Raw genomic sequence first — 12,656 nt, 5'->3', positions numbered from 1 at the left:
ATTACTTCCTACAGCTCAGAGACTGCTACTGCTGGTTCAGCAGCTGTGAGCTCTCAATGTGCTCTTAACTAAGCCATGGAAGACTATTGTCTCCAACAAGGGAGGCTGTTTTTCATGTGGAAACTTGGAATTTAGTAAGGGATGCTTCCTTCCTTCCACTAGATGTCACTGGAAGCGCTCTGAAGGAAAGCAGGTGAAGCGGCACATTCCCACCGCTCAGATCGGTGACAGTCACTTGGCATCCATCTGGCTCCCGCTTAACTTCAGGCTGAAGTGGAAAGTAGGATGGGCAGTTAAATTTCCAACTGTGAACCAGACTGGTGGCTTTTTTGGAGAGGGGGCAAAAGTTGGGGGAGGAGAATAGCAAATGGATAGATTCTTTCATAAGGGAGGGTGTATATAGAAAAAAAAAAGAAAATAATTTAAAAGAAATGCAGTTAGGAAATCAGATAATTGCCGACGATATGTGAACAAGGATGCTTATGGCAGTGTTATTTTAATGGTGAAAACTGGAAGCTACCTAAATGTCTACAATCAGAGGACCACTTACACAAATTTTATTTAAATAAATTATGGATTAAGTATATTGACATGGAAAAAGGTCAACCATGTATTGTGAAATGAAAACAAATAATATTATCATATATGTATGTAGTTAGTAAAGCATAGCAAATTATCATATGTAGTAAAATTATATAGGTAATACATAATTTATACAGTAGGTTATATGTGCATAAAAAGTGTGAAGGATACACAAAAGTAATGTCTGGTTCTGTTTAATATAGTTCTGTAACTTTTGGATCAAGGTTGTATTTTTAATACTCAGGAACAAAAAACAATTTCCACTTTGAAAAAAGAAAGTGTAGCCAAATCTCAATTGTTCAACTGACTCTGAAACTGTGGCTATATTCTGTGTCCCTCACTAGTCTTTCTTTCCTTCTTGTGGCCGCCCTGAAAGCCACGTGAGTGCTCATTCCCACCTCCTCTGGTGGGTGGGCTGGAGTAGGGGAAAACTGTATCAGGCCAATTTGGTTGCACATTAGTTGCTCTAATTAAGGCTGAATAGCAAACAAGACTAAAGCTAATGGCTGAGGTGAAGTCTTTCATTATCTGCAGACTTCAGTCAGCACAGAACCTGGGGAGAGGCTCTAGGCACTGCTGAGTAGCACATGCACAACAGCTGGGCCCTTCATGACAGTAGCTGATTGTTCCCAGACTTATTAGGGAGACTCACTCTCAGTGTAACAGGTCTCTGTAGAACCAGGCTATTTGAAATGAGAGGTGCAGTTTATCTGGCAGTGCTTAAGGAAAGTTTCCAAAAGGTATAAACTAGTTGACCTGTTCTGTTCTGCTAAGTATTAAATCCTGGGGATTTACTGATGGGCAGTGGCATTTGAAGACTCTAAGTTCAAATCTTGACATTTCTAGTGACTTGTGTCCTGACCTTAGATCATTAAATGTCTTTAGACCTCACTTTAGCCTCCCTGGGGGACTGCGCACCTGACATTTCCGGTATTAACTCCAAACAGTGTCAGGTTTCCTCACACAGAATTATTTAGCAAGCATGCAAAACTTACTTTCTCCACAGAGCATGATTTGGGCCTTTAGCTGTTCAATGTCACAGGAGAATCGGGCAGCTTTCCCGAGTTCTTCATCATATTTACGCTCGCTGACAAAGTGCTGGAAGAAAGAGAAATAAACCAGGAGTTCGCCAATGACAGAAATGACTGAGGCACACTGCAGATGAGTTCGCTCACGAGTTCTGCTACCACTGGTGGTGTTGCTGCTGCCAGCTCTGCAACCAGGAGATTCCACTGACTCAGGCTTGGTTTTCATCTGCCTGGAGCATGATCACCTTCTTGTTCTGGGAATATGTGCGGGTCCTGCCTTTCCCCTGCCTGGGCTTAGACAAAACTGTGATACAGGCAAACTGGACTCATCCATTTAACCTTTCAGCACTCCTTGCCCTCCTTCCAGCATTTTATGTCCTGTTGCATTCCAGCAGTCTTCCTAATTTGGCCAATGGTGTGCTCAGGTATTACCCCTCAAGAGAAGCATGTCATCTTTCCCTAGACATCCATCTCTATTTTAACAGGGACTCAGGACGTCCAAACAGCTTTTAGTAACTAGAAACATTATCTTGAATGGTAGAATTCCAAGTGCTGTTAAAGGAAGTGGGAAAGAGATTCTTTCTCATTTAAAATTAAGAAATATGTGTAGATGGCAGAGTGAGAGATACAGAAATAACTATGACTCAGCCCCTCCTTGAGTTCACCAAGAGAGTTTACCACATGGCAGGGGAAGGAGATCCCACTAAGTACAATATAGGGTAGAATGTGGTAGGTGCTTTGGCAATAATCAAAGAGGAAGAAATTACCCTATGGAGGGGAATGAGGAGTTATGTAAGAGGAAGCATTTGACCTGGAACATTAAAAAAATTATTGAACCCTTACCAGACATGGGCCAAATTCTTAACAGATTATCTCATTTTCATCTGATCGTAGTATAATGAAGTCAGTACACATTATTATTATCTCTATTTTACCGAGGGGGAATTGAGGTTCTAAGAATATGGAATTTATTCAAGGTTGCAGAAACTAGACTGTTTCACCCCAACGCCTGTGCTATTAACCATTTTATGTTGAGTGGGATTTTGATTGGCAGAAATGAAACTCGAAAGATGATTAGGTTTCAACAGACCAGGAAACTGGCAACTTTACGTTCCTCACTTGATGTTCTAATAAGGGGGAGGGGGGAGATAGACGTTGGGATATATGTACTGGAGTCCAGTCATGGATTTCATTCTGAGGGGAAGACCAGATCTGCTCTGAGGTATGACTCTTAGGGTGGATGACCAGGCTGGAAGGGGACGTTGGAGGCAGGACTAATTAGGAGGCCATGGCAATTGAGTGAGTGGGAGGCAACAAAAAGCAGAAGAGAAATTGAGAAAGAAAAGACCTCTAGACCCTGTGGGGGTGGGGGTGGGAGGGTCCTTAGTCCCGTGGGGCTCCTTTTCATGCCTAATCAAAACGGAGGGGACTTAAAAGTTATTACCACTTTCTACCATACTCAACCAGTTTTATGCCCAGATGAGCAAACAATCCTACTTATAAAGTCTGCAGCAACTGTGTCTTCAAAGTACTCTAGTTCCCAAGAAGTGGGTCAGAAGCTGGAGAGAGAGAGAGAGAGAGAGAGAGAGAGAGAGAGAGAGAGAGAGAGAGAGAGAGAGAGAGAGAACTGTGGAAAAAGAGAAAAAGGGGAAACTTATAAACTGTAAATTCCTATTTTGTTGTACAAACTTGTTTTTGCCTTTCTGGTAACCATTTTTCTCTCTCTGGTAACTGTACCCCAATGCAATTTCAAGATTCACAGTCTTGGTGGGTCTGTCAATCAAGACCAATCTCTGCTAAACGGTGGATGTGACCCAAGCGGAGATGAATCAGAATCTCTCTCTTTGGGATTTAATCAAGTGGGATGGCACAAGGTTCATGACGTCTGGTGATCACGCGTTCTGCTGGTGCCCTGAAGAGGGTCTGGTAATTATTGAGCCTATATTACTCAGCAACTGCCCAGGTTTCTGTCTAATGGTAGCCTGGAGTCTTCAGATCACACTCTGTCTTGGTGAGCTACACTCATACTCTTTCAAATCTTACTTGTTCTTGAGGTGAGCCAGGGTCAGTTTCTGTTGCTTGCAACTGAAGAAATCTAACAAATACATACTTGTGGGTGGGATTCTGAATAAAAGGGTAACTAAGCTAGACAAGGACGTAGGAATGAAGTCTCCAGATATTACGCATTCTTTAGAATCCTTACTGTTACACTAAGTTCATGTGTGTATGTTCACGTGTGTGTTTATTACATACACGTAAATTATATATGGTGAAAATAATATCCCCCATCCCAGCTATAATTCATGGTTGAATACATTTTATACAGGTCAGTCTCCACTAAGAAAATAGCTTGTACTTCTCCTCTGTATTAATATATCTCTTCCAACCACAGTATACTTAAATATAGTGATTAGATGGTTCTTCACCCTTCTGTTCTCTATCCAGCCTCGTGAAAGAGAGCTGGGTGTATGAAGTTAGATCCTTAGAGTAGCACTCTATGGGTGCAACACCAATGTAATCGGGATCTCTGGCTCAGAGTTCAGGCTGTGATATTTTACAACTGACCTTAATTTCTGCCCTGAGTTCGGCCAGTTGCATCTCTGCCATCTGACTGGCTAGATCAGTAAGTCTCTTTAGTTCTTCTGCTTTCTTCTGACGAGCAGTCAGGATTTCCACTGCCAAATAAGAAGGAATAATACATTAGGGCCAGAGCTTTAAACATATTAAATGACCTAATTTCTTGGAATCAGTTCTCCTTCCACAGACTGATTGCTTTATTCGACCATGACTGTTTTCTGAGTTGGTCATCGGGGTGGGTTTGCTATTGGTGCTCATTACCAACCACCCATGTCCTTCCCCACCAAGCCCCAAACCAAACATGATCTTCTGATTCACTGTACGCCTACAACCTTCTTCCTTTGCCTCATTGGCATCTGATCTCGTTGACTTAATTTGGACTTTTAAATTTCTGCATTACGCAGAACAGCTATCTTTGAAAAAGATACTTATTAAAATCCTATCTGGATATTGCAAAGATAGGACATTAAGCAAAATTCATTCTCCTATGTGCTGTACTATTAAGTTCTTTTTTTTTTTTTTTTTGTACTATTAAATTCTAACAGAGTCAAACCTTATGAACTTTAACACATACTCATTTAGGGCAACTAGCTGTGTTATTGGAACAGGACATAAAAGTTTTACTTTATTAGTTGTTTTGTGAGCTAAAAAAAATTTCCTCTTCAATACTGTGCAGACATGTTTCCATTTCGCAACCAGACAGAAGTTCCAGAGCAGAGTGTCCAGGGTCCTGTCTTTGTTATAAGTGGCCCCAATGGAAAAATTTCAAGGGTGAGTCAAAGGCCCTTTGAACTGGATTCGTGTGCATCCTTTAGCATCTGCACATGAAGAGAGGACACCAGGGAGTTCTCTGGCACCACTTTTCACACGTCTGTCAGATGACCTAAAGGATCAAGTAGATGTAGTAGCTCACTGTGTGTGTGTGTGTGTGTGTGTGTGTGTGTGTGTGTGTGTGTATGTGTGTTTTCCCAAAGATCATGGAGCTCGAAAAGCAATGAATACAAACCCATCACGTGAGATTTAAATATGAAGTCTGATCTTCCAATAGATAGACTTGTAGCTCTCTAATTCAAGACACATAGGAAATGTTTTCATTTCTTTTGTACAAGTATTTTGAGTTAAAAGAAGCGAGAAGCCCATCTAAGTAAGATGATATGCACATTGAATTCACATTTTATTCTTGGCTGAACAAAGGTCAGCTGCTTCATTGGAACTGACTCACAGCCTCCATGCAGAGCCCAACAATGTGACTTCTCAGTGTAAGCGTTCTTAATTTATTAATGTCAAAAACAGTGATCTTAAAAACCCAAAAGAAGTTCAGAAGCAATCAAGAGTTAAGAGCTCCTGCAAATCATAAACCATTCTTCAGACAGTCTGAGAAGCATTATCTTTTTATGCTGATATCAATGTTGAGATGTCAATAAAATAAGCAATCTATAACCCATAAAGCCTAATCGCCTACCAAACTACTCTACTCATGCTTTGACTATTTACCAGGACCCCCCCTGCCTCCCACTTACAATACCATGTAGCCGGGCAGAGGCTGATCTGTGCTTGGCGATCTTTCAGAATATAGAAGAGCTAGTAAAAAACTTGTCCTCATGAGGGAAGTGAAAGGAACTTTCATCTGAACATAGACAATGTATTACTGAATGATGTCCAAGGTTACTCAGGCAGACTAGAGGTTGCACAAAGGTGGCCCACTATTACTTTTCGCTACAGAATACATATGTTTTGTTTGGTCCACACATTGCAAGTTAATTTTTCAAATTAATGGCCCACATTTGAAAATTAGGAGATTCCATTTGAAAGCTGAATTTCTGGCTTCTTTTAAAATATTGGAATTGCTGGCCACGGTTGGCCAGCATTCCCATGTGGCAACAACTGACCAGAGCCGAGGACTCGCTGCCCTTTTCAGATGGAGCATGGTGGCCAGTGTGCCTCGGTCCCTCCCCACCCTGCTTGGCTGATTAATGTTACCTGCTTGGCCCCTGTAGGCATCTTCAGTCACAGCAGAGACTGCACATGTAGTTACTGTGTCTACAACACCGATATCCTGGTCCACAGTGGGTACCCAGTATGTTTGCTGAATGAAGGATTGAATGACTGCATCAATTCCGTACTTAAAAGGAATATGCAGAGAAGGACAGAAGTTCCTTTTCAACAGGGCCCACTTACGAATATCTAGGACTCATACCTTTGATTGATTATTTATTTCTTGGCCAACCTATGGAAGGGTCTCATGTCTGGAGCAAGGGAAACCAATTCTTGAGTAAGAAGATGAAACAAAGTACTTTCTTCTTGCAAAGATTAAAAAGAAAAAATTCTGAAGGCACAGACTTGACAAACAGCTAATAAGTAAAGGGGCAAGCAGATCCTGAGTGACTATACAGTTAAACAGATCTGACTTTTCTTAATGGGTCATTTACTGGACTGGTAACAATTAGGGGCAATTGTTCTTTTTGATTAAGTAGAACTTGGGCATTCACACCAAACAACAGATTTTGTAGAAACAGATATAAGAGGGCCCTAAAATAGGAATGCAGGTGCAAGATCACCAATAAATCCTGAGTTTACACTCATGCAAATGTGCATGGAAATGAATACTTTGCATCAGCAAGTGATGGGATGAGTTTTACATCATTAACATTTCAAAGCCTTTCATTATGAAAAAGCCCTAAAACTTGAGCTGTAAAGCCAATATTCTTTGGGGGGAGCCAACATTTTCACCTCAAAAATATCAATCACAGAAATTAAAAGCAAAACCAAAATGAGATCAGATCCTAAGATTCACCGATCCTAAAATTTAAAATAGCATAGTAAGTATGTTTTGAAAACATTACCCTTTCGTAAATCTGTACAGGGAGACAGTTCCATACAGCTTTATATTTTCACGGCACTCAGGACTTCATTATTATTATTTATGTGCTTTTATAAACAGTATCTGTATGCTGATATCTATCTTCTCAATAGGATTTATAAGTTCTTTCAAGCTTTTGGAACCTATTGGAAGCTTGCTCTGCCTGCTTGAACCACGGAATATTTTTAGGGCTTCTCAAATAACACTCTTTAGCAGAGAATGTACTTAACGGGGGAGGCAAGAGTTGGGGCAGAAGTAGCTTAAGTACAAAGATTCTTCGAAATCCTTTCTTTCCTTAAAAGTTCTTGTGAACAACGCATTTTATTTCATAATATTTCTGCATTCCCGTTAATATAAAGTAATGTTTTCTTCCCAAATCTCTTGTAAACTTGACGCTCCAAGATCATTCCTATGTTGGCCTTGAATTCCCTGGGCATGCAGACAAAGTTTGCACTACAACAAGTAGTTTCTTAATCCGTAAAATGTAATAATCCTACAAATTTTGTAGGGCTATTGTGAAACTAAATGAAATAACCTATGTAAAATGTTTAGTATAGTACAGTCAAAAATGCTAACTACAAATATTATTAATAAAGTGAGATATATGTGTCTAGACTATACTTCCTCTTTTTGTAATTACATTAGTGTTCACTGTTACTGGATCCCACAGCCTAGAGACAGTGAATTAATCACAATGGTTTGTTTTGTTTAACAAATATTACGCAGTACCTACAGTCTTCTCAGTACTGTGTTAGGTGCCGTGAGGGATATAGAAGCTTAGGTTATAATTGAGAAAATATCGTTTATACCATGTACAGGAAATGGAAAATACTTGTGAGACCATAGATACGCAAGCTCAAGATGGTGGTTGTAAAGAGAGTTGTGTTTTGTGGGGAGAAATTCAATGGTTCCTTCTATCGGTGACCTCCATTTTCTGACTGTCACATGAGGGGGCTGGATTAACCTCTTTATTAGAAACAGCTTTTCCCTTTTTGCACAGATATGGTATCACGCACTGTGCTAAGTGCCTGCCATGTATTTTCTCATTTTATCTTTATAATAACTACTTGAGATAGACACTATTCTTATTCTCCCTTTTCCAATATGCAACCACAGACTGAGGAGATAAAAAAATAGTTCAAGGTCACACAGCCAGTAAATGGGTAGAAGTTGGATTTGAACTCAGTTCTGCTTGCCTCCAGTGTATATGAATTGGCTTCCCCAGGGCTCTGGGCAGGTCTAAAACTAGGAGCTGCAGCACGGGTTACTAAAGTTAGGCGAACCCTGTCCTTCAGTCTAGCTGTTTCAGCTACCCTGAAAGCTCCAAATGCGGGTCCCACGGACCGCCATTTGCTGTTTATCCCAGTTACTAACAGTGCTTAGCCCATAAGGAAGCGTGCAGTAAATGTTTATTTGATGGAATGAGTTGTAAAAAATGGGGATACTCTCCAGAGATGCTCTAAATTCCACAGGTCCTGGCACCCAATATTGTCCCAAGAAAAAAGAATGAGCACATTGAAATCTGAGGTCTTTTGTTAACCTCTTAAAAAGTGATGTGCTAGTAACTTTCTGTTTTGGTATTAGAGAAACATTTGTGCCTGTGTTGGCTCTTAGTGTTTTTACCAATGAAACATGAAACTGAAGAGGAAAAAAATAAGCTTTACCTGAGAAACAGGAAAAATCCCGTCATGTGGAAATCTACTTTCACTGAAGAACCAATAAATTTCATAGGAACAAAACAATTTCACAATCAAAGGGATTGTGTAACTCCCTGAATATTCCACAGCTTAACCCTGGATCACATTTAGTTTTATTGAATAAAACCTGCTCTATTTTAGATTCTAAAATTTTGTCTAAAATTATTTAGAAAAATTGTGTAATGAAAATAATGAGAGGTATTTTCCATAAAGGGACGTTGAATTGTGGCCAAGGATCAGGTGAGGAAAATATAAAAAGAATGAAGAATCTGGTCTGATCCTTCATTCTGGTACAAAGAAAGGCATTGCAGTCAAAGGTAAAGGAATTTAGTTGAAACTTGGTTGGTAGTGCAGACTGCCATGTATCCAATTCCAGAGATAAAATTTCGGCAAGGATGAAGAATTTAAAATGGCCAGGAGATAAGAATTGTAAAACTAAATCCCAGTTGAAACATATGGTCTTAGGGTTCCCGTGAACACAGCAGACTGAATTCAGTAAGAGAAGGCCCAGCACGTTCCTTTGTAGCACGGTGTTGAACCTGACTGAGTAATCTTGTCTCGGTTGAAATTTCCAACCCATGAATCTCAGACTATTTGAGATGGTAAATCTGCCCTACTAGCTGTTGAGTAACTTCACAAGAGTGGAAAGGTTTAGAAATAAATTTAAAGACAATAAAATAAATCAAATCCAGAGGACTAATATTTTGTGTTAAAATTAGGAAAAGTTTTGCAATCATCAAGATCGTCTGAGTGTATTCATTATTGAAATAGAGTATTTGGTACATTAGGTAATCTCACTTGTGATTTCAATTTAACACATGTAATTGATTTTCTTTTGAGGTGTTAAGTGGGCAGGTGTCAGCAAACTTGACTAAGTTTGTAAACAGAAGTGGAGTGTTTTAAGAAAACTTCATTAAGTACCTCTCTAGGTTTGAATTATTAATCATAGAAGAGTTACTTAAAAGCTTGGAATACTTTGCCCATTAAGTTTGTGAGTTTGCCTGGTCAGGCATCTGAAGATGTTGAAAAAGATCAGATGTATTAAATTCATAAATGTTATTCAAAATGTTAAGAGGACTTTATGTAAGTTTCAAATGGAACTTTTTTTTAGGGATAACTTGTTGAACTTGAGTTAGTTGAACCTAAAAAGACCAAGTGTAAAGGATTGTATAAGTAGAATAGCAAGATTTGGAAGTTGTGAAGTCTTAAAAGTTATGTTTTAAAATTTAATACTAAATTCAATGTTATTTTATTATTTATATATTTTTTTTACTAAATTTATTTGGGGAACATTGGTTAATAACATTATATAAATTTCAGGTGTACAACTTTGTAATATAATACATCTGTATACTCAATGGTGTGCTCGCTACCTGAAGTCTAGTTTCCTTGTGTTACCATATATTTGATCCCCTCTTTGTCCTCTCCCCGCCCCTCTTCCCCTCTGGTAACCACCATTCTGTTTCCTGTATCTATGAAATTCAATGTCATTTTAAACCGAACTGACGTTAAGTAGCCCTTTATATATATGCACAGACGTCCTTTTGGACTTTAAATAACTCAGTAATACCTATTATTTGCTGCGTGCCTATTGTGCCCTGTGCTCAGTAGGTGCTACTACTACTCTCTTTTTGCCACATGAGGTTATTGAGGTTTTCTGAGACTGAGTGACATGCCTAAGGCTACAGAGCTCATGAGCCACTAGGATTTCAGTGTGAATTTTAGGACCCGCCCAGAATCTATATCACTGTCCGTCTGACCTACAGATTGCTTCTGATTGGGAGGCTCTAAATCAAACAACGAGGTGTCTACTTACTGGCTTCTTCTTTCACTTTATCCATTTCTGCCATTAATGAAACTTCTTTGTCAATGATGCTGGTAGGGGCGGAAAAACAAAGTCAAAGAATGCTTAATCAAAGACAAACTTTCAATGAAGTCATGAAGTAAAAGAAAGATTATTTTCATTAAACAAAATACACAATCACCATAAATATTTCTATGTTACAATGCCAGCAGCACACTCTGCTTTTCCAAAAATGAGGCAACGTGGAAGGGATGCTCCTAAGTATTACATAGTGACATCTGCTGATTAAATCATTGTCAGCAAATCTAAAAAAAAAAAAGCCTTTTCAGACTTTCAGAATTGCACTGCTTTGAATTTAAATTGGGGACTATTTTTGCCCTATGAATTCCAAAGTTCCAAAACAATGTGTAAGTATTTGAAAAGCTGGCACTCAGGTTATAAGGCTTGTACTTCTCAAAAGTCTCTATACTTCACTAGCTCAGATTCTGGCCAGGAGCAAGGCAGGTGGGCCCCATTCTGATGCAGATGGTCCTGACCAACTTTGTCATCTCCATGCTCTCTAATATGAGTCTATGCCGTCTCACTCTTCCAAACAAGCATTTCAAGCATCTTTATGTGAACTTTTTCCCATTATATTTATTTTTGGTTAGTCTTCTGAAAAAGTATTACTTGCACAAAATGAGTAATTATCTGTCCAAAAGTTTATTTCTCTCCCATACTGACTCTTAGTTTCCCTCCCAGAAGCAACACACCATCAGAAACTCCTATATCCTTTCACAGATTTTTATATCTATATAAGCATAGATGTCAGATGTTTTTAAATTTTTGTTTTAACCATAAATATTTCAATATATAGCTAAAAGATGAGGACTTTGGGGGACTATAACCGTAGTATTACTTTAATACCTAAAATCTTAACAATAATTTAATGTTATCAGTTATTTACTCAATATAACTGATAACATTAATTTCCCATACCCTTTTAAAAACAGTTTGTTTGAACCAGGATGTAAATAAGGCCTGCTTACTACCACTGGTTGATTTTTTCTTAAATCTGTTTTGAGCTAGAGATAGATTCCTTCTTAACTCTGTTTTTCTCTCCTTTGCCATCATTTGTTGAAGAAACCAGGTTTGAATTTTGCTGACTGCATTTCCATGGTATTATATAACCCATTCTTTTATATTTCCTGTAAGTTTGTTATGAGATACAGAAATTTGATTGGATTTAGATTTGTTTTTTTATTTCAGGAGGAAAACTTACGTTATATATTTCCATCAGTAGACACATAATGACACAACACCTTATAAATATGCCTCCTGAAATCAAATCTGAATGTATTCAAATTTCTACACCTCATAACAAATTTATAGAAAATACAAAGGACATCTCTGTTTTTGATATTAGCAGCCACTGATGACCATCACCTGGGTCAATAGGGTTTGAAATATGGGGACATCCAAATGCTCCCACGCCTTCATTTATTTACTGGGCAGCTGCCATAAAGAGAAACTATCCCTTATAAACTACTTGAGTTACCATGAAATACGTCTTGTATAAGTAAGGCAGGATACATGCTTGGTTCTTCCCTTTTATTTATCAGTTTTTGAGATGATAGTTGGTTCCTTAGGATCCTCCGAAAGTAACTGAGATTTTTTTGTTTGTTTGTATAATTATGAGCTCATATTTTTTTTTCTCATATGTAATGCACTAAACACACTGCAGTTATATCCTTATTACCACTCAGATTGTTCCATCATATCTGCTATTTTTTTTCTCCATCAGATGTACTTTTAAAATCTAAAGTGTGCTGACAATGTATTTCTTCTTAAGCGGAACTATTTTGTAATATTTGTCAAGGTAAGAACTGGGCTATAGCTATAGGAGTTTGGGGCTCCTAAACCAGATGATGTAACCGAAACGTGAAGTGACTGTGTGCTGAGGAGCTCAGCTGTTTCCAACAAGGAAATCCGGAAGTCCTAATGGAAAGAACTGATGTGTAAGTCAAATTCTCCAGAACTGGGCTCTAAGCCAAATCCATCCAGTTTAGACATCAGTTATTCCCATGAGGCAGATGGCTTAAGATCACTGGATATGATCGCTTTGGTGT

The 12,656-nt window shown here is 38.7% G+C and overlaps 1 protein-coding gene across 6 annotated transcripts in view; it reads right to left on the bottom strand.

The window, feature by feature from the left end:
• The window catches only part of SPATS2L (spermatogenesis associated serine rich 2 like), a 162,570-nt gene that overhangs the window by 4,756 nt on the left and 145,158 nt on the right, over positions 1-12,656 (bottom strand). For all 6 annotated transcript variants that reach the window (XM_019746487.3, XM_074339764.2, XM_074339757.2 and 3 more), the window contains 3 exons: positions 10,561-10,619; positions 4,176-4,285; positions 1,578-1,680 (listed from right to left, as the gene is read on the bottom strand). In XM_019746487.3, coding sequence (XP_019602046.2) covers positions 1,578-1,680; positions 4,176-4,285; positions 10,561-10,619 — 272 coding nt within the window. The remainder of the gene's footprint in view (positions 1-1,577; positions 1,681-4,175; positions 4,286-10,560; positions 10,620-12,656) is intronic.

The sequence above is a fragment of the Rhinolophus sinicus genome, chromosome 17 (assembly GCF_057876585.1).
Source record: "Rhinolophus sinicus isolate RSI-liver-muscle chromosome 17, RSI-T2T, whole genome shotgun sequence".
NCBI lineage: Eukaryota > Metazoa > Chordata > Mammalia > Chiroptera > Rhinolophidae > Rhinolophus > Rhinolophus sinicus.
Note: the sequence above shows the minus strand (reverse complement) of the source record. Positions and strands in the feature narration are given on the sequence as shown.